The sequence below is a fragment of the Lepus europaeus genome, chromosome 15 (genome assembly GCF_033115175.1).
Source record: "Lepus europaeus isolate LE1 chromosome 15, mLepTim1.pri, whole genome shotgun sequence".
In the NCBI taxonomy this organism is placed as follows: Eukaryota; Metazoa; Chordata; class Mammalia; order Lagomorpha; family Leporidae; genus Lepus; species Lepus europaeus.
Window position 1 is genome coordinate 95,377,621 of NC_084841.1, and position 22,867 is coordinate 95,400,487.

General features: G+C 42.2%; 1 protein-coding gene across 3 annotated transcripts in view; it reads left to right on the forward strand.

Moving 5' to 3' along the window:
- The window catches only part of CERT1 (ceramide transporter 1), a 112,182-nt gene that overhangs the window by 47,201 nt on the left and 42,114 nt on the right, over positions 1-22,867 (forward strand). For all 3 annotated transcript variants that reach the window (XM_062212572.1, XM_062212570.1, XM_062212571.1), the window contains exons 6-7: positions 7,551-7,634; positions 19,561-19,718. In XM_062212572.1, coding sequence (XP_062068556.1) covers positions 7,551-7,634; positions 19,561-19,718 — 242 coding nt within the window. The remainder of the gene's footprint in view (positions 1-7,550; positions 7,635-19,560; positions 19,719-22,867) is intronic.

Genomic DNA, 22,867 nt, shown 5'->3' on the forward strand with positions numbered 1-22,867 from the left:
GATGGAGGATCTCTTTCCCTCCCTATCCCCCCACCTGTAACTCTAGCTTTCAAATAAATTAATATTTTTTAAAAATAATTTTTATTTAAAGTTTTTTTTAAAAAAAAAACTTAGATGTAATCTTTTATTAACCTTTTTTTTTTTCTTTTTTAAAGGCACAGGAAAGGTGAGCTGAGAGCTCCCTTCCGCACAGATTCTCTCCCCATATGTCCGCAACAGCCAGCCCAGGCCAGACCAGGAGCCAGGAACACAAGCCGAGTCTCACATGTGAGACCCAAGTGCTTGAGACATCAGCTTCTGCCTTTCAGGATACATGTTAGCAAGAAGCTGGGACCAAGGGTAGAGCCAGGAGTCTTAATCCGGGCACTGATAGGGAATTTGGGTGTGCCAGCGGGTGTTAGAACTACTGTGGCTACCCAACTTCAAATAATGTTTAATGTGAGCTTGAAAGTTAGTTTTTCTTTTGTTTGTGCTGAAGATACTGCTGTTGCCAACATCTGTTCTTCAGTTTTCCTTCTTAATTTACTGTGAGGACAAAATTGCTAGCTGGCTGTTGATTCCCAATGTAGCTAGATTGCTTGAGATTATTTCATTTCATAGTTTTGTTTGTTTGTTTTTTTTTTTTTTTTTTTTTTTGGACAGGCAGAGTTAGAGAGAGACAGAGACAGAGAGGAAAGGTCTTCCTTCCGTTGGTTCACTTCTCAAATGACCGCCAAGGCCAGTGCCCTGCGCCGCTCTGAAGCCAGGAGCCAGGTGCTTTCTCCTGGTTTCCCATGGGGGTGCAGGGCCCAAGCACTTGGGCCATCCTCCACTGCCCTCCCGGGCCAAAGCAGAGAGCTGGACTGGAAGAGGAGCAACTGGGACAGAATCCGCCGCCCCAACCGGGCCTAGAACCCAGTGTGCCGGCGTCGCAGGCGGAGGATTAGCCAAGTGAGCCGCAGTGCCGGCCACATTTCATGGTTTTATATGTGTTTGATCTGAGTTCAGATTCTTTTTGTGTTCTCTGTTCTTTGTTCCCTTCTTCTGCCTCTTTTGTATTAAGTATTTTTTCAACACTTTGATTTTATCTCCTTTTTTGGCTTCTTAGCTATACCTTGTTATTTTAGGGGTAGTTCATGGCTTACAGTGTGCATGCTTAACACAGTCTGCCTTCCAGCCCTGTCATGCGCTTGATGCTTAGCTTCAGAGCCTTTCCACAGTGTGTTTGCATTTCTCCCACTCCTGAGACAAGACTCCTGTGAGTTTTCCAACCAGTTCTCTGTGATTTGTGAGGTTTCCCGCCTGCACTGTGAGAACAGGTGCTTTCCCTGGCTCCTGTAGGTCCCTTGCCATCTGGGCTATTTGCTGGGCACTCAAAGCGGAACCGCTGCTATCTCCTGTATCTTTCTCCTGAGCAGTGGGCTGTCAACTCCTAAGCAGTGGGCTGTCAACTCCCGTCTTCTCGTCTGAGGGAGTCTGCAGCGCACCTTCTGGTTTTCCTTTAGTGCAGGACCCGGAGACCCCCCAGGCACTGAGCTGAAGCTCTCCTGGAGCTTTACCTCATTGCCTCTTGCCTAGCCATCCCGGTCACTGTCCTTGTGGGCTTATATCCAAGGTCTGGAAAACCAGTGTTTAATAATTTTGTCCAGCTTTTGAGTTTCATGATAGAGAATAAATTCAGACCCTGTTAATCCATCTGCACCAGAAGCAGAAGTCCATATTCCTCTTAAAATAACTTAACTTTGTTTAATTTAAATATCCTTGAAATTCTTGGGGCTGGTGGCATAACGGTTTAAGCTGTGACCTGCAACACCAGCATCCCATATGGACACTGGTTTGAGTCCCAGCAGTTCCACTTCTGATCCAGTTCCCTGCTGATGCTCCTGGGAAAGCAGTGGAAGATGGCCCAAGTCCTTGTGGGAAACCTGGATGAAGCTCTTGATTCCTGGCTTCAGCCTGGCCCAGCTCCAGTTTTTGTAGCCATTTGTGGGGGTGAACAAGGAGATGGAATTGCGCATGCTCGTGCTCTCTCTCTCTCTCTCTCTGTCCCTCTCTTTCAAAAAAAAATTCTTTGTATTTGATAAGTTTTTGATTCTTTAACATTTTTTCCCCCAAATAGGGGCAATTGAATTGTTCATCCTTTATTTAAAATATACTATACTTTTTTTTTTTAAAGGATTCATTCATTTGTTAGAGTTAGAGGGAGAAAAAGAGATAGAGCTCTTCCATCCACTGGTTAACCCCCCCAGATGGCTGCAACAACTAGGGCTGGGCCAAGCCAGGAGCCAGGAACGTCTTCTGGGTCTGCCCCATGGAAATGAAGACCCAAGCCATTGGCCCATTTTTTGCTGCTTTTTCCAGGCCATTAGCAGGGAGCTGGATCTGAAGTGGAACACCCAGGACACAAACCAGCACCCATACAGGATGCTTGCACTGCAGGCCAGGGCATTATCCCACTGTGCCACAGCGCCGGCCCTGAACGCTGTCTTTTGTTTGTGTCTTCGTATCACCATCCTTCTGTGTCTGTGACCAAATTTCCCTTATGAGGCCATCAGTCATTGTGGTAGAACGCACCCTGATAACCTCTTTTTAATGTGAATCCCTGGAGCCAGCGCTGTGGCATATTGGATAAAGCTGCTGCCCAGACATTTGGGCCATCACCGCTGCCTTCCTAAGCACATTAGCAGGAAGGTGGATGGGAAGTGTCGCAGGCAGCACTCAAACTAGCACTGTAACATGGGATGCAGCGGCTTACCCTGTTTCTCCACAACATCACCCCTACACAACTTCTTACACTAGTACCAGGTTCATATCTGCCATGGAATTTGACCAAAAGAATGTTTACTACTAGAACTGGGTGTATTTAAAGCAGCTCCGTAAGCTGACTAGCTGTGGAAGCAGTGCCGCCTCGGCTTCTCTGCAATTGCTTCCTCTATAACAAGGGTTCACACTGATACCTACACAGCACGTTCGCTGTAGTGCTCAGTCGTGGCAAGTAGAAATGTCACCAGAAGCATTTTTTTAGGATGTCAGATAAAGCATCAGGGTCAAGAGGTCAAAGAAGAGACAGGGGTGACTATGACAGTTGATTTTCTTAGAAGAACCTTCAGCTTTGAGAAGGCCTTTCTGTGTCTGTCTGGTTTGTGGCGCAGGGTAGTCTGAGAAGCACAGTTAACCTACTTGGTGCCTGAGAAGCTAAAAGACAGAAAAGTGGTGTGCGGGTGATCGCTAGAACTATATGGGCAGCTCAGTAGAGAAATTGTGTCATAGCTTTCACCTTAGTCCGCCAGATATTTGTGGGGGCAGGTGGGACTCAAGGTGATCTTTTGGGGCCAACATTATGCCTTAGCTGGTAAAGTCACCACCCGCAATGCTGTCACCTCATGGGCCCTGGTTCATGTTCTTACTGCTCCACTTCTGATCGAACTCCCTGCTAATGGCCTGGGAAAAGCAGCAGCAGATGGCCCAAGTGCTTGGGTCCCTGCACCCATGTGGGAGACCTGGAAGAAGCTCTTGGCTCCTGACTTCAGCCTGGCCCAGCCCCAGCCATTCCGACCATCTGGGGAGTGACCAGCAGGTGGAAGATTTCTTTCTCTGTCTCTTTCTATGTCTCTCTTAACTCTTACTTTCAAATAAATAAATACATAAATCTTTAGGGGGAAAATATTATATTCTATTCTGAAGCAGGAGATCTGGGCCAGGCTGAAACAAGGAACCTAGAATTCTATCTGGGTCTTGCACATGGGTAGTAGTGGCCCCAGAACTTGAGCCATCTTCCACTGCTTTCCTAGATGCAGTAGCAGGAAGCTGGATCAGAAGTAGAGTAGCTGGGACTCAAACCGGGGTTCACATGGGATGCCAGTGTCAGAGGCAGCAGCTTAATCCATTGTGCCATGATGCAGGCCCCTCACCAGGAATTTTTTTAGAACATGTTAATGCGGGGCTGGTGCCATGGCTCACTTGGTTAATCCTCTGCCTGTGGTGCCGGCATCCCCTCTTCCAGTCCAGCTCTCTGCTGTGGCCCAGGAGGGCAGTGGAGGATGGCCCAAATGCTTGGGCCCCTGCACCCACATGGGAGACCAGGAAGAAGCACCCAGCTCCTGGCTTCAAATCAGTGCAATACTGACCGTAGTGGCCATTTGGCGGGTGAACCAGTGGAAGGAAGACCTTTCTCTCTGTCTCTCTCTCTCTGTCTATAATTCTACTTGTCAAATTAAAAAAAAAAAAAGAACATGTTAATGCATTTTTTGAAGAGTAATATTGCGCATGATCCTTAATGTTCCCTTTCAAGCAGCTTATGACAGAAATGAACTGGTTTCTTTAAGTGGAATGAAGTTCTGCCTTTGTGGAGCAATATTTAGCAACTCTCAAGTTGAAGGTAGAGGAACAGACATAGGTGGTGACCCAAGAATGTGTAGTTAATAGGCTAACTTGGCAGCTGCAGAATTGCAAATATAGCCTAAGAGTGCTAAGGGATAGGATAAGGAAGTACACCTCGATAACTCAGAGCATGTCCAAGTGAGGTGGCTGAGGTGCAGGCTGTGCAGTAGCACTTAAGAGCAGCTGCTAGACCAGTGTTGTGTCAGTGTCAGGAGCTTGTCCGATAAGGATGGTGTGAAACAGCACTGTTGATGGTCACTTAGAGTGATCCATTTGCAGATGACCGCTGAGGGGAAGAGCCATGGAGTCTGGGGAAGTGGTTAATGTGGGCTTGTGCTGTCTGCAGAGGGTTTCTTGTGGCTGTTGAAGTCTCAGGGGGACAGCACTGGAAGAGGACAGGGACTATGAGAGACTGATTCCACTCAGCCCTGTAGAAACAAATTGAGGTGTTCCAAGGTAATAATAGCAGATGGTGATGTGGAAGAGTTGGGACAAGTGTGTTTTCTCCAGGGGATGAAAAGATGAGATCGTGTAGTGATTAGTGGCCATACAGAAATAGCTGTTTTCCAGGGTGGTCCCTATCATGTAGTCGAGGAGGGAAAAGGGAGTTGAACTGGGTTGTACATGCCCAGAATTAAGTGGAGATGTTTTTTGTATAGCTGAGGTCCTAAGGCAGAGACGCAGGCCTCAGACGTGAGCTGAGCTATTTTCTCTGTAGGAAGGGGAGCTCCTTAGTAATCCAGGATAAGTGTCCAGACCCAAAATGCTTGGAAGTGTCTCAGATTTCACGTATTGTTCATTCCTTGGGGTATATGCATTTACTTGGAGGTATCTCAGGGAAAGGACCCAAGTCTAGACAAGAAATATATTTGTGTTTTGTACACATGTAGGCATAGCCTTAAAGGTAATTCTGTACAGAATGTTTAGTGTGCTTATGTTTTGACTATATCCTGTCATATGAGGTCAAATGAAGTCAGATGTAGAATTTTGGAGTTTTTTTTGTTTTGTTTTTTTTGTTTGTTTGTTTTTTGTTTGTTTGTTTAAGATTCATTTATTTGAAAGTCAGAGTTACACAGAGAGAGAAGGAGAGGCAGAGACAGAGAGAGAGAGAGGTCTTCCACTGGTTCACTCCCTAATTGGCTGCAATGGCCGGAGCTGTGCTGATCCAAAGCCAGGAGCCAGGAGCTTCATCTGGGTCTTCTTATGTGGGTGCAGGGATCCAAGGTCTTGGGCCATCTTCTACTACTTTGCCAGGCCATAGCAGAGAGCTAGATAGGAAGTGGGGCAGCTGGGACTAGAACTGGCGCCCATATGGGATGCCAGAACTGCAGGCAGTGGTTTTACCCGCTACGCATAGGGCCAGCCCTTGGGATTTTTTTTTGTTTGTTTGTTTTTTGTTTTTTGTTTTGTTTGTTTTTAAAGATTTATTTTATTTACTTGGAAGAATTACAGACAGAGGTAGAGACAGAGAAAGGTCTTCCATCCACTGATTCACTCCCCAAATGGCTGCAATGGCCAAAGCCAAGTCAATCCGAAGCCAGGAGCTAGGAGCTTCTTCCAGATTTCCCAAATGGGTGCAGGGGCCCAAGCACTTGTGCCATCCTCCACTGCTTTCCCAGGAACATCAGCAGGGAGCTGGATCGGAAGTGGAGCAGCCGGGACTCGAACCAGCACTCATATGGGATGCTAATGCTGCAGGCAGTGGCTTTAACCTGCTGTGCCACGGCACTGGCTCCTGATGCAGAATTTTGTTTTCATCCTGTCATGTCAATGCTTTAAAAAGTTTGAGAGTTTTTGGAGCATTTCAGATTAGGGATTCTCAACCTGTGAAATAAAGAAGCCCTGGATCCAGCACTGTGGTGTAGTGGGTAAAGCCGCCACTTGCAACACCGGCATCCATATGAGCACCAGTTCGAGTCCTGGCTGTTCCATTTCTGATTCAGCTCCCTGCCAATGTGCCTGGGAAAGCAGCAGAGGATGGCCCCAGTCCTTGGGCCCCTGCACCCACATGGGAGATCCAGAAAGAGGCTCCTGGCCCTGGCTATTGCGGCCATTTGGGAAGTGAAGCAGCAGGTTTTAGACCTCTCTTCTCTTCTCCCATCCCTCTCTGTGTGTAACTCTTTCACGTAAATAACTAAATCCTTAGAAGAAGACGTAGCAGCCCTAAGGAGGCTGGCACTTAGCCCAGTGGTTAAGATGCCTGTGTCCCACATTGGGGTACCTTAGTTTGATGATTTTTTTCCTAGTTTAATTCTTGACTCAGCACCTGACTAATACACACCCTAGGAGGCACCAGTGCTACCTTAAGTAATTGGATTTGTAGACAGACAAAAGGAGAACACAGATGGATTCTGTTTTTTAGTGGAATTACACAAATTAAAAGGGATGTCCAGACACGGATACATTGAGATGGACCAAAACTGACATCACATCTGGAAAAAGCTGTGTTTTTTTCCTGTGTATCCAGCATACCCAGCAGTAGTACATTTAAGGACTCCCAGAGGCTAGTTTAGGAATCTTCCACATGTAAGGTCTCCTTTTACAGTCCTGCTGAAGCCCTTCTAGGCCTCTTGTACAAGTAGGAAATAGCCCCAGTAGGTAGGAAGGGATAGGAAGACCTAAGAGGTAAAATAATTCATGACTCAGTGGCCATCCCCTACCCAAATGAAAATGGATAGAGTTTTTGGAATAATGTAGGGATTGAGTTTGTGGTGCAGCAGGTTAAGCCTTGATATGCTGTCATCCCATATCCAAGCTGAGTCAAGTCCTAGCTACTCCACTTCCAGCGCATCTCCCAGCTGATGCAACTGGGAAAGCAGCATATGATGGCCCAAGTTCTTGGGTCTCTGCCACTCACCTGGGAGACTCGGTTGAAATTCCTGACTCCTGGCTTCAGCCTGGGCCAGCCCTGACTCAGCCATTTGTGAATCATTGAATGGAAGACTTTCTCTCTCTCTCTGTCTCTGTCTCTCTCCTCTCTCTGTCACTCTGCCCTTCAAATAAATAAATCTTACTGTCTGTTGTATTTAAGGATATTGCACAGTGTATTTATTGAGTATACCTTGATAACCAGTGAAAACACAAAGACAAATAAGATCTTAAATTCACAGACTCATTTGAAGATAAGAATAAATAAGCTGGTTAATTTCCATTTCTTTTCATGCTAATATCCTTGTGTGTTTGTTGTTTAGTGGTAGAAGATGATGAAGATGATTTTCCTACTACACGTTCTGATGGAGATTTCTTGCATAATACCAATGGCAATAAAGAAAAGTGTAAGTGATACTTTTTTTCTCCTCAGCTGGATAAAATTACTTTCTGGGTTTATAAAATAGCTCAGTATAAATAATATTGATATAATTGAGTAATTTTTCAAAAGTAGTACAACTACTGGGATCTATTTGAAAATATCTTCTTTCAAAAAGACTTGTTTGTAAAATACACATTTGTATAATAGCATCAAGACACTGTCTAATGAAGGCTCATTCTAAATTAGACCATGGACCTTTTATTTCAGCTTTTTTTCTTAGCGGGGGGAATCCTCTTACGGAACTTGAGTCGAATGTTTCTTTAGAGTGTATTTCCCTGTGGTTGGTGCACTTGCTGAGAAGTATATAGAGCAGCGTTATTAAAGGAAAGTTACTGTAGGAGCTCTGGTTTCACAGCAGCGGAGCAGGATTTAGGCTTCACATGGTGGTTTATTGCTCTGATATAATGGCTAACTTGTTAGAAAGAATTCTAAATTGTTCATCGCTGTGATTTATAATTGGTGCTCTTCTAACATTCCTAAGAAAAAGCTCGAGTGGATTTCGTCCTACTACAAGTGGATTTCTTTCAGTTACGAAAAGTGTTGAAAAAATAAGCCTGACTTGGCTTATTTTTGTTGAAATTAGTGAAGAATATGAAGTAAAACCTATATAGTAGCACATTTCCAAGTTAAGTTTTTTTTAAACTGTTGTATGTGTAAAAATAGTTTTCTGTTATACAGATCATCTTAAAATAATCCATTCTTGATAGTAAAATCTAATATTTCTCCTCCCCCACTTTGTCCTCTTTTCCTGTTTATTTCTTATTTTCATTATGGTTCTCCCTTTCTTCCTTTTAACCTACTGAGCTCACAGTTTTGCAGAGTACTAGCTTAATGTGAGACCTTGCTCCTGGCCCTGCTTTATAATTTGTCCTTAAAACTCGTGACTGAAATGCTGACATTTATCAAGTCATCCAGATTATTATAATCTTTATGGAATTAGAGGATTATTTTGGGAAAGTTTTGTTAGTTACCTGTTATTTTCAAAATAATAATCTGTGTTACTAGAAAAAAATGTTTTCTATGAACATTAGAAAAGACATTGTTAAACTCTCAGGCCCAGTCCTCCATCCTGCGTTGCTTATTTACATTCCCCCAAAAGAAATGAAAGCCTGTTTTCTCTAGAAATTGAATGGGAGACTTCTAGAGTCAGTAGCAGCTGGCCTACCATGAGATAAGTGTATTATCCTGAAAGCGGTGATTAGGTAGAAATACATGTGATCATTGAGATCTGACTGCATTTTTTCCAAGAACTGAAGTAGCCAGGCTCCATAAAAGTCTATATTCTGAAGGGTGTAATCTCCAAACCCCTTTTCTTATTCTGTTTGTAGAATACCTATCAATAAGGCATTTATTTGTGATACAGAAGAGAGCTGGAGAAACTGAGTGGTCAAAGAGCCAAGACTTTATAGAGTTCTGAGGGAGTCACGTGACAAGGTTATCTCACTGCCGGGTCACCCTTTGATGGAGTCCAGTAGTTGAAAGGCACTGCTTAGTGTATTCAGACCTTTGGACCTACCAGATCTCCAGATACTTGAACGTAGCCTCCTTACAGCTAACCAACACATGGAAACTGGAAAAAGAAACTCAGACTGTCTAGGAAACAGAAGAAAATTGTACTTAATGTCTTCAGTAACAAAACAAAGTAATTTTATTCCTGATATGAGAGAGCTCTAGGAAATTAAAAGTTATAAAAGGAAGATTTTGGGCCTGCGCCGCGGCTCAATAGGCTAATCCTCTGCCTTGCGGCGCTGGCACACCAGGTTCTAGTCCCGGTCTGGGCGCTGGATTCTGTCCCGGTTGCCCCTCTTCCAGGCCAGCTCTCTGCTGTGGCCAGGGAGTGCAGTGGAGGATGGCCCAAGTGCTTGGGCCCTGCACCCCATGCGAGACCAGGAGAAGCACCTGGCTCCTGCCTTCGGGTCAGCACGGTGCGCCGGCCACAGCGCGGTGGCCATTGGAGGGTAAACCAACGGCAAAAGGAAGACCTTTCTCTCTGTCTCTCTCACTGTCCACTCTGCCTGTAAAAAAAAAAAAAAAAAAAAAAAAAGGAAGATTTTAAAACTTTGTAGACAAAGTTGGTCTATAATATTGAGAAAAACTCCCAGAAAATAAGAAAAAAAGCTAAGTAATAGAAAAGAGAAAATTTGAGGACCTACCAAGGAGACGCAACATACATAGGATTTATGTTAGAAATGGGGGAACAGAATTACAGGGAAAGAGTTATCAAAGAACCAACATGAGGGTTGCAAGTTAGGATTGAAAAAAGACCTATGTACACCCAGTTAACTGAATGAGGCTGGAGAAGACAAAACAGCGGCCGGCAACGTGGCTTAACAGGTAAAGCTGCTGCCTGCAGTGCCGGCATCCCATATGGGCGCCAGTTTAAGTCCCGGCTGCTCCACTTGCAATCCAGGTCTCTACTGTGGCCTGGGAAAGCAGTAGAAGATGGCCCAAGTCCTTGGGCCCCTGCACCCACATGGGAGACCTGGAAGAAGCTTCTGGCTTCAGATCAGCACAGCTCTGGCCATTGCAGCCAACTACGGAGTGAAGCAGTGAATGGAACACCTCTCTCTCTCTCTCTCTCTCTCCCTCTCTCTCTCCCTCTCCCTCTCCCTCTCCCTCTCCCTCTCCCTCTCTCTGCCTCTCCTCTATTTGTGTAACTCTGACTTTGCAGTAAAAATAAATCTTTAAAAAAAAAAAAAAAAAAAAAACAGTTCCCTCACCAAGGCAGGCATCATCCTTCCAGCAAAAGGTGGGGATGGGGCTGGCGCCGCGGCTCAATAGGCTAATCCTCCACTATGTGGCGCCGGCACACCAGGTTTTAGTCCCGGTCGGGGTGCCGGATTCTGTCCTGGTTGCCCCTCTTCCAGGCCAGCTCTCTGCTGTGGCCAGGGAGTGCAGTGGAGGATGACCCAAGTGCTTGGGCCCTGCGCCCCATGGGAGACCAGGAGAAGCACCTGGCTCCTGGCTTCGGATCAGTGCGGTGCGCTGGCCGCAGTGTGCTGGCCACGGTGGCCATTGGAGGGTGAACCAACGGCAAAAAGGAAGACCTTTCTCTCTGTCTCTCTCTCACTGTCCACTTTGCCTGTCCAAAAAAAAAAAAGATGGGGATGAGATTGGAAAATAGGTGATATCATAGGTCAAAAATTCTCAATAAGAATTGTGCTGGCCTTCACAAAAGATGGAACAATGCTCTTCATAATTCTTACAGAAAATATTTTCTTTTTCTAATTTTTAAGTTTAATTGACAGAGTTAGACAGTGAGAGAGGGACAGAGAGAGAGAAATGTCTTCCTTCCGTTGGTTCACCCCCCAAATGGCTGCTATGGCCGGCACTGCACTGATCTGAAGCCAGGAGCCAGGTGCTTCCTCCTGGTCTCCCATGTGGGTGCAGGACCCAAGCACTTGGGCCATCCTCCACTGCCTTCCCCAGCCACAGCAGAGAGCTGGACTGGAAGAGGAGCAGCCGGGACTAGAACCTGGTGCCCATGTGGGATGCCGGTGCTGCAGGCGGAGGATTAACCTAGTGAGCCGTGGCACCAGCTCTTCATAATTCTCACGGAAAATATTTACAATCTTCAGTTCTATACCCAGCCGAACTTTGAATAAGATATGAGGCTGAAGTAAAGGTATCTTTAGATACCCTAGAGTTTTAAACATTTAGTTTTGGGGCCAGAACTGTGGCGTAGCGGGTAAAGCCACCAGCTGCATTGCCAGCATGTCATTTTGCTCCACTTCTGATCCCGCTCTCTGCTTTGGCCTGGGAAAGTAGTAGAAGATAGGCCAAATGCTTGGGCCCTTGCACCCACACGGGAGACCTGGGAGAAACTCCTGGCTCCTGGCTTCGGATCGGCACAGCTCTGACCATTGTGGCCAGTGAACCAGGAAATGGAAGACCTCTCTCTTTGACTCTCCTTTTCTTTCTGTGTAACTCTGACTTTCAAATAAATAAATCTTTAAAATGATTATTTTCCACATACCTTCAGCAGTAAGCTTACTCTTCTACCAGATGAGCCTTAAACCAAGAAAGGAAATCAGGGTTCCTGGACATAGTGTTTTAGCACAGGAGGAAAGGAAAGAAGGTGTGTGACTGTGCAGCAAAGGTTTAGATACCAACCCATCCTACTCGTAGTAAACACTAAAGAAGGAAACATCAGTGGTAAATTCACCAGCACATTTGACCATGTCGGCAGGAGTATTGATTGGTGGTGGTGGGAGGTTGGAGAGTTCGCACACTTTAGCATGTATCAGAATTTGCTGAAGGACTTGTGGAAAGACAGACTTCTGGTCGCCACTCTTGAATACTCTGGTTCAGTAAGTGAGGTAGGCACGGCCTGAGTCTTTGTGTTTGTTCCAAGTCCTTAGATGATGCTGGGTACTGCTCACTTGAGAACCACTCTGTGGGAACCCTGTGTTCACTCCTTTGAGAAAAGTTAGTGGAATACACAGAAAACTTAGCAATTATTTTTACTGAGGCAATTCATTAACTCCAGGTGGAGCAGAAGGATAGATAAGGTAGGAAGCATAATTATAATACACTGCTTGGCTCAGCAGACAACAGAGTTTGCCTGTTCATAATTATGCCAGCAATTCGTATAATTGTAACCAATAGTACTACCAAGTCTCTATCGAAAACACAGTAATAGAAAAAGAGTGATGCATGGAGAACCCAAGCTTCGTTTACTGAATCATGAAGTCCATAGATAACACCCAAAACCAAAATGCTGAGTGAGTGATGTTTACGAAAGAAAGGGTTTGGTATTTGCCAGAAGAAAACTTAGCAGAGTTGAAGGTCATCATCTTGGGGTGGGAGGAAGTCAGACAAGCCATCCCTGTGCTCACCATTAGAATTCTCACACTTCTGGTTGACTTTTGAAACTTGTTAAATCAATAGTACTTTGACTAAAATATGAAAATCAGTTTAAAAAATAAGTAATTTTTTATAGTTATTGCATGTCCCTTTGTTACCTCCTAAGCCCTTGAAAAAGGGAGCTTTGAGTCCAAGCAGCAGAAGATTATTAAAGTCATTTAGAGAAATATGGGACAAGATTTCTGCATAATTTTTGGATCATGAATTACGTTTCAAGTACACTTGAGTTCATTGTTTAAACTAATTCTCTTCTTAATGTAGATGGAAATTATTTCTCTTAACCACTGTGTATGGAGTGTGTTGTCCTGTGGTTAACTCCAGGAATAAGATAGTCAGAAGCATCATGAATAATCTGATAAAGCCAGCAGAATATGTAGTGTTAAATCTGCAACTGCTTGATTGTAGACTGGAATTATTTCCTTCATCTGTAAAATACAGAAAGGTTTTTAGTACTAGATCCAATAATCTTGAAAACCAGAAATGATACTGTGGTCTTGGGAGTGGACATGCTAATGATTCTCACCACTAGGGCCATCTTTAAAGATCAGATCACATTTTTAATGATCAGAATGCTTCAGGAAGTTCAAGGAAAAACTAGAATTAAAAGATAAGTGTGTGTGTGTATGTAAATATATATATATATATTTATTTATTTATTTCTTTGAAAGTCAGAGTTCGAGAAGTAAAGACACAGAGAGAGGTCTGGCATCCACTGGTTCACTTTCCAATTGGCTACAATGGCCGGAGCTGCACTGATCCAAAGCCAGGAGCTTCAGCCTGGCTTTTCCAGGCCATAGCAGAGAGCTGGATTGGAAGTGAAGCAGTCAGGACTTGAACCAGCGTGCATATGGGATGCTGGCACGACAGGCGGTGGCTTTGCCTGCTAAACCACAGTGCTAGCTCCAAAAGAAAAGTTTATTTTGGTGCAAAGAATTTTTGAAAGCTATGCTTAATAATAACCTGCTAGTAAATATTACATGTATAGGCTGGGGGACTGGAACAAAGACTATAACATGAGTAAAACTCCCAGGGAGTGCAAAGATGAGAAGAAAGACAATTAGAATAACGTAGATCAGGTTAAGGAAGACATTTTCTTTAAAGTAATAAGGTTTTATTGGGGATAGGGCATCCTCAGAACAGAAGGGACAGATGAGTGCCCAGTCACTCAGACTTGGGGGAGAGCGAGGTTACATGGTTGAATGGAGAGAATACACCTGGGCAGGCCAGGCAGGTGGTTCAGCAGAGAGCAGAGAGCTGAGTGTGCACACTCAGGGCAGTTCCATTTCCAGTGGCCTTGTTCTTGGCAGGGTTGGCAGAAGCCAGGTTTTGTCACGACAGCTGCTTGCCCAGTGCCTGGGGCTCCTCATATCGGAAACAGGTGCTAATTGGGGTGGACTGGCCGTGTTGGATCTTCTTGACAGCAGATCACCGTGTAAAGCAGCCATTAATTGGCCTGCTGTCTATAAGGAGGAAATTTTTGGAGCCTTATAAGGAAGCACCTTCCTTTGACGACAGGTTTCAAGAGTTACAGATCATGATAGGATAGTTTTCGCAATCTGCTTAAGTTCTTACCTGCTAATTATAAATTTTTCTTTTTTTTATATTTTATACTGTCTTAATTTATATGTTTTGATACAACAGGGGACATTCTATAATGATAAGATAGTCAAACCATCAGGAAAATACAGCAGTTATATACATAGATATACTTAACAACAGATCCCAGAAGAACTGAGTTGAAATGAAAAAGACCATAATAATAGAGCCTTCAGTAGCCAAATTTGAATAATAGAAAAGTAGGAAGACGATGAATAAGGAAGTGGAAGCCATGCACGTACTCTACAGCAGTATACCTGACAAGCGTTCTATGGAACACTGCATGCAGCAGTGAGCAGTGGATCTCTCAGTTGCACAAGAAGCATTGTCTAGAATAGACCTTCTGCTTGGCCATAATATAAACCCTGACTCACTTAAAAGGATCGACATCATACCGAGTATATCTGCCACCCACAGTGGAATAAAATCAGTAACGAGAAATTCAGAAAATTCACAAATATACGTAAAATAGCACCCTTATTCAGTAGGTGAAAGGAGATTTTTGATGTGGATAAACAAAAAAATGCAGCATACCACAATGGACTATGGTGAAAGAAATACTTGGAGAGAAATTTGTAGTTGAAACACCATGGCTATAAAAGATGAAAGATAGAAAAACTATATAGAAAAATCAGTGAGACCGTAAGTAGGTTTTTTTGTAAAGAACAAAAATTGACAAACCTTTGACCAAATATGCAGGAATAGAATTACTAAAATCCAGTATGAAAACAAAGGCATTACTACTGATCTTAAATAACAAAAAATATAGGGGCATGCTGTGAATATATATGCAACAAGTTGACTTAGATTAAACTGACAGTCCTTGAAGGACACAAGTTTTTAATGTAATATAATCAGTAGAATAAAGACCAAAACTACTTAATCATACCAATAGATAAAATTTTTGACATAAAGTCTGTTAAAACCCCTGAACTAACCTCAGTATTATGTTAGATTTCATAGTCAGGACCCTAGATAAGAAAAAGAAAAGGCATCCAAAATGGGCATTTGGCCTAGTGGTTAGGAATCCCACATCTCATATCTGAATTCCTCAGTTCATTTCTCTGCCCCAGCATCTTACTTATGTCAACCTTGGGCGCGTGTAGTGATATCTCAAGAAGTTGGATTCCTGCTGCCCACATGGGAGACCTGTATTGAGTTCTCAGTTCTTTGCTTTGGCCACAGCACAGCCTTGGCCATTTCAGGAATTTGGGGAGTGAACCAATGGATTAGAGTACTTACTCCCTCTCAAATAAATAAATAAACAAAAATGATTTTAAAAATAAAATTGTACATTTATTATAAAATATATATAGTATATATTAAAAATAAAATGTACATTTGAGTCTTTACAGATGCCATAATCCTTTTTTTTTTTTTTTTTTTTGACAGGCAGAGTTTAGACAGTGAAAGAGAAAGAGAGAAAGGGCTTCCTTCCGTTGGTTCACCCCCAAAATGGCTGCCTCGGCAGGCGCACTGCACCGATCCGAAGCCAGGAGCCAGGTGCTTCTCCTGGTCTCCCATGGGGTGCAGGGCCCAAGCACTTGGGCCATCCTCTACTGTACTCCCTGGCCACAGCAGAGAGCTGGACTGGAAGAGGGGCAACCGGGACAGAATCCGGCGCCCCAACCAGGACTAGAACCCAGTGTGCTGGCGCCACAGGCGGAGGATTAGCCAAGTGAGCTGTGGCGCCAGCCTGAAAATTCTAAGTAGCTATTTTTCAGAAATTAACAAACTGATCTTAAAATTAATATAGATATATAAGAGACCTAGAATCACCAAACAATCTTGGAAAAAGAGAGGATTCCCAGTTTGCAATTTGGTAGCTTAGTGCAGAGCAATGGTAATCAAGGCTGTGTGTCTGGCATAAGGACAGATGCTTAGAGCAGTCAGATAGAATTGAAAGTCCAGAAGTAAGCTCCCTCATTTTAAGTCAGTTTGGGACAGTGCCAAGAAAATTCAGTGTAGGGGCACAGAAATATTCTTTTCAACAGTTATGCTGGGATAGCTTGATATCCATATGTAAAAGAATTAAGTTGATCCTCTTATCACACCAAATACAAAAGTTAGTTCAAAATGGATCAAAGACCTAAATACCAGAGCTAACACTGTAAAATTCTTAGAAGAAATATGGGAATAAAGCCTTATGACCTTTGGTTAGGCAAATCATAAATGACAAAAGAAAAAGTAAATATATTGACCCTATTCCATTTTAACCCTTCATATGTGTAGTTAAATTTTCCTCTTTTTTTAATACAGCGTGTCATTGGCCATGTCCTGTTATCTCTTTAGGAATGCTTTCAAGGGGAACCTTGGACATTGTGTGCTCATCTAGAATTATCAAGTACTTTGGGGTTTTAGTTAGCTTTTTCCATCAAGCTGATGTTGTATCATGTAAGATAGAGACTGAGAGAAAACAGTTGGAGTAACCAATATTGACAGGAGCCTGGTGGATGACAAATGAAGATGAGGTTTTACTCTGACTTGCGTGTTCTAACCGATATAATGTGAGAGAAATTTTTTCAGAGTGCTTACTGTGTGAGACCCTTATTTCTCCAAATGTTGTTTGAAAAGCTTCAAAATCGGTAATAGAAGTCTGTATCATTCGGAAAAGGATTTGAGTTAGCTCTTTCTAAAAGTAGTAAGTGTAACTAAAGAGGTACATTTCTGTATTGCTAGAATTTTTTCAAAGACATGTCATTTTGTTTTTACCTTACACTGACTTTTAAGTATGTAAATTAGCAAATATGTAGCAGTGAGTGCCCATTATTACTTGCACATATTCTCTTACAAGACCTAGATATGTTTGAATTTCTAAGTATGGTAATCTGAAAGTAGTAATTTATAAAAGTGGTGGAAAGTATAGAAGTTACAACATTCATACAAAGGGTTTTTAGTCTGGCAAAGAAAACTTTTAAAGTTTGATAGGTTACCTGAAACTTCTATAACTTAAATAAAATTTAAAACAAAATTCATACGTTTAGGGTCAGTGCTGTGGTGTGTTAGGCTAAGCCTCTGCCTGCAGCGCAGGCATCCCATGTGGGCACCAGCTTGTGTCCCAGCTGCTCCTCTTCCCATCCAGCTCCCTGCCGTGGCTGGGAAAGCAGTAGAAGATGGCTCCTGCACCCACGTGGGAGACCCAGAGGAAGCTCCAGGCTTCAGATCGGCCCAGCTCCGGCTGTTGTGGCCATTTGGGGAATGAACCAGCGGATGAGAGACCTTTCTTTCTGTTTTTCCCTCTGTCTCTCTCTCTCTAACTCTACCTCTTAAATAAATAAATAAAATATTTTTTAAAAAAACTTTATAGGCCAGCGCCGTGGCTCAGTAGGCTAATCCTCTGCTTGCAGCGCCGGCACACCGGGTCTAGTCCTGGTCGGGGCACCGGATTCTGTCCCAGTTGCCCCTCTTCCAGTCCAGCTCTCTGCTGTGGCCAGGGAGTACAGTGGAGGATGGCCCAAGTGCTTGGGCCCTGCACCCGCATGGGAGACCAGGAGAAGCACCTGGCTCCTGGCTTCGGATCAGCGTGGTGTGCTGGCCGCAGCGGCCATTGGAGGGTGAACCAACGGCAAAGGAAGACCTTTCTCTCTGTCTCTCTCACTATCCACTCTGCCTTTCAAAAAAAAAAAAAAGCTTTATAGATATGTAATTGACATATGATTTAAGTGTGTAGTTTAGTGCATGTAGGTATTTCATGAAACTGTCAACACGTACTTAACATCTGTCACCTCAAAAATTTTTTCCATCTGTGTTGTCATCCCCTTCACTGTAAAACAATTGCAGATCTGTTTTCTTTCTCTGTAGATTAATCTGCATTTTCTAGAACTTAATGTAAGTGGACTCTTGCAATGCACCTTTGTTTTTGGCCTGGATTCTTTTTCACTGTTGTTTCTTCATGTTCGTTAGATGATTTCTTCTCATTGCTGAGTAATACACAGATATACAACAGTTACCAGTTTAACTGTAGGTTATTATAAAGCCACTATGATCATTTGCCATTGCGTGAGCATACATTTTATTTCTCTTGGTTTTAATACCCTGGAGTGGAATGCTACATCGTATAGTAGGTGTTTTAACTTTTAAAGAAATGCCAGATATTTTTTACTAGCAGTATATGATTCTAGTTCTTGAGTATTCCCACCAATTTGTGTTATAGTCAGTCCTTGTAAGTGTTAGTCATTTTAGTAGATGTGAAGTGATATTTCATTATGGTTTTATTTTTATTTCCCTTGTAACAAGTGTGTTAATTGTCTTTTTGTGTTATTTGCTATCTGTGCCTCCTCTTTAGTTAAGGGTGTTGACAGTCTGCCCACTTTTTTTTTTTTTTTAAGATTTATTTATTCATTTTTTGAGAGGCAGAGTTACAGATAGATCTTCCATCCATTGGTTCACTCCCCAGATGGCTGGAGCTGGGCCAGGCCAAAGCCAGGAGCCAGAATCTCCATCTGGGCCTCCTACACGGGTACAGGACCCCACGCACTTGGGCCATCTTCTGCTTTCCCAGGCCATTAGCAGAGAGTTTGATTGGAAGAGGAGCAGCTGGGACTCGAACTGGAGTCCATATGGAATGCCGGCACCATAGGCAGAAGCTTACTTACTATACCGCAGCACTAGCCCCTGCTCACTTTTTAAAGGTGCTTGGTATGTTCTAGAGATAAGTTCTTTATTAATAGATGATATGCAAAGATCTTTATGCATGTCTATAGCTTTTCTCTTAATTCATATCAATATCTTCAAATGCAGAAATTTTAAACACTGATGAAGTATAGTTTATCACTTTATCCTCTTACTGATTATACTTTTATGGTCCTAACTGCATATGAGTTTTCACAGAAGTGTCATTTCATTGGTAAGAGTTCCATTGGAATAGTTTTTTGTTAGCTATAGATTAAGATACTATGTTCTCCTTGCATTTTGTAGTTTTTTAAAGACTTTATTTCAGTGCTGTGAGTTCAAATTATGAAATGTAAACAAACTATTTAACATGTGCATTGGCCCTAGACTTAAATTTGAATATTTGTTTTCCAAATTTTATATTGCCTTATTAAATTCTATAGTTTATATTCAGATATTTTAAGTTCTAGGTTTCTTAAAATGTCAGACAGCTCTTGCCACAATTAGGTCCCATTGTAAGCTGCTGGAATGTTGTTCAAGTATTGCTCCTCCTATCACTTGATTCACTGGGTGCAGCACAGCAAACAGGTTTCAGGAAATAGAATCTGAAGAAAAGGACTTGTAAGTACATAATGCTGCCACAGAGCGTATTTGCCCACACAGCATGGATAGAAGATTTTTAAATGTTGGGCCAGAGGGGAATAATTGTTATCCATAAATATGTTTAAGCTTGCTAGTTTAATAAATATTTTTAATCTTTAATTGTAATGAAGAATTCTTCATTTGAAAGATTTTTAATGAATACCTTTCTTTTTCAGTGTTTCCACATGTAACACCAAAAGGAATTAATGGTATAGACTTTAAAGGGGAAGCGATAACTTTTAAAGCAACTACTGCTGGAATTCTTGCTACACTTTCTCATTGTATTGAACTAATGGTAAAACGTGAGGAGAGCTGGCAGAAGAGGCACGATAAGGTAAGACTGGTTTCTCTTGCTTTTAAAAGTAATCAGATTTCATTTAAATTTTATTCTTGATTGAACTTTGAACCAAAAGTATCTTCTTAAGAGAGTAATGTATGTGATTGATGGAAGCAGTGGGCAGTTTACAACTCCCCTGAAATTTTGTGAGAATCTTAAACTCATATTCCTAATAAGATTCTCCAGTAATTTATTTAGTTACCATACAGTATTCTTTCCTGATTGGATTTAATCTAAACATTTTTATGATGGGATTAATAATGCTTTGGGATAGGGGTGATGAACCATACCTACCTTTATTGTATGTGGTATGTAAAACTGTATTTAAGTTGTATGAACTTACTTCTTAAGCCCCAATTTATTTAGTTAAACATTTACTTACTACCATAATAACAGTGCATTTCCCAGGGTTGTTGTGATATCAGGTAACACATATTGTGTTGTTTGAACACTTCCCTGTGTTCACATTTTCCCACCTTTGTTTAAACTATAAACTATAGCTCTGATAATACATTACAGTCTGAGTCTTTAATTTCTGGTGTGAAGTATGGCTCTGTGAATTTGTTTCCTGGGAAAACTTCTCTTTGTAATTCAACTTTGGTAAAATAGTAAAATGTTAGAATTGACACATACCTAGAATCTAGTTCTAGTCCAACAGCCCGGTTGTATAGAAGAAGGAAATGTGTACCAGGAACTTGTCCAGAGGTGTTAGGTAGCAGAGTGAGACAATTTTTTCTGTTCTCATACTGCATCTCCATAGACCAAGCTAGAAACCAGCCTGTGTCTTCTCACTCATCAGTTAAGTTTTGTGGCTTGCAGTATTTGAAGGTGTTTCATTTTGACCAGTACCACCTGATGTTCTGGCAGAATGGCCAGTTTTGAATAGTGCCGTGTATCCAGAAAGATGCCTGTGTTTGTCAAGAAAAGAGAAGTGTTCACTACAGAGGCAGGTGAAAGCAAGTCACATGGACTCTCAGTATGTCTTCTTTTAAAACAGACAATTTTTATGAAAATATTGCTTTTAAAGTGGAGTATTAGACTCCTCTTATCTGTGAAGAATACATTCCAAGACCCCCAGTGGATGGCTGAAGCCATGGATAATACCAAACTGCGTGTGTACTATGTTTTTCCTTGTACGTACTACCTGTGATAAAGCTTGATTTATAAACTGGGCGTAAGATAGAATAGATGTGTCACAGTGCACTGTATTAAAGATGAATGTGTCGTGGCAGTCAGCCTTGTCTGTCACTTTGTGTCTTACTGTACTGTACTAATCCTTCTGGATGACCTTGGCTAACAGACAGAGAGTGAGACCGCGAACCGCAGTGCTCTGGGAGCTACTGTGTGGGGATTTCATTTTTTTCTGGAGCTGAAATGACATATCCTTCATTCATCTACTGTAACTACACTGCATCAAAAATTTTGGGACTGGTGTTGTGGTACAGCAGATTAAGCCATCACCTGTGACACTGGCTCCTGTATGGGTGCCAGTTTGAGTTCTGGCTGCTCCACTTCGAATCTAGCTCCCTGCAGATGTGCCTGGGAAAGCAGGAAAAGATGGCTCAAGTCCCTGGGTGCCTGCTCGCATGTGGGAGACCCGCATGGGGTTCCAGGTTCCTAGCGTTGATCTGACCTAGCCCCAGCCATTGCAGCCATTTGGGAAGTGAACCACCAGATGGAAGATCTGTCGATCTCTGCCTTTCAAACAAACAAATAAGTCTTTAAAAATTTTTTTTTAATGTTTTGAGAAAACCTTTTTACATTATATAGCAGTTTTTCAGTATTCAGATTTGTTATTTTGAAAAGGGAGATTGGCTTCTGCCCTCAAACTTGTTATTTTTATCCATTCTCTTTCTTTACTGCATAACAATATGCAGAGAAAATCAAAGAATCGAAAACAACTACTTTTGTTGCTTCTCCATGCAGTATTCTTAACCAAGGAACACCCAGAAAAGATGGCTGTGTCCTTGGAATCCAGAAAATAATGTAATCTGTAGTCACCTTATGGGGCTGACTGGTGTCAGATCTTACTTATCCTTTCCACTGTACAGAACCCGGTTAAATTGTACATGGAATGTAAGTATGTGTACACGTGTGTGCATGATGTGTTCATACACACATATTTAATGTGTGGATTTGTTGATAAACAACTATCTACTCAAGAACTTTCTGGTGTTTATTGTGTGTAGAAACTTGCCAAGAAAGGTGTTTGGCAATACATTTATCTTTTAGGTAATTCAAAAATTTAAAAAAGAAAGGACAATGATAACAACATGGTTTTATGAAATTGTACATTTCAAGAAGTATTTGCATACCTGTGGTGTGCCTGGGTTTAAGCCAAGAATGGGAAAACAGTAGTGAGCAGGAAATAATCCCTCAAGGAGCCTAAAATCTGAGAGCTATTAAATAGCTGATAATAACAGGTATTTACTAATATAGTTGTTTAATTATACTTTTATGTGGATATATAATGTTGATCCTAATATTCTTTCAGTGAGTTGAAAGTTAATAATATGTGATGGTGATAGCTTTTCATGATTGTCTATAATAAAAATCTACTCCTGTAGAAGAAGTATACAACATATATATAACAAGAAGTTGTTAGGCATTCCTGTACAGGAAAAGTAGAAATTCTGTTTTACCAATTTTAGTTCTAAGTAAGAGAAAGCGTATTCATTGAATATAGCTGTGTTTGCATGAATAGACTCAGGCATGTAGCTCCACATACATGTCTTTTCACTTGCCCTTGAGGATTCTTAATGTCACTGCTCATGTTGGTACTGTGGTACAGTGGGTTAAGTAAGCCCTAGCTTGGGACGTCCACATCTCCTATCAGAGTGCCTGGGATCTAGTCCCACCTCCGCTGCTGAGTCAGCTCCCTGGTGATGTGTTTCCCAGGGGGCAGCAGATGATGGCTCAGGGTCTTGGGTCCCTGCCACCCACCTGGAAGACCTCGATGGAATTCCTGGCTCCTGGCTTTTGGGGAGTAAACTAGTGTATGGATGATTTCTTTCTTTCTGTCTGTCATTTTGCCTTTCACATAGATAAAAATAAATGAGCTTTTAGTTTATTTAAAAAATAGAAATATTACTGCTATGTGCATTTTACTGTTTAAAACAAAATTTTTTGTTTTTAATTCAAATGTC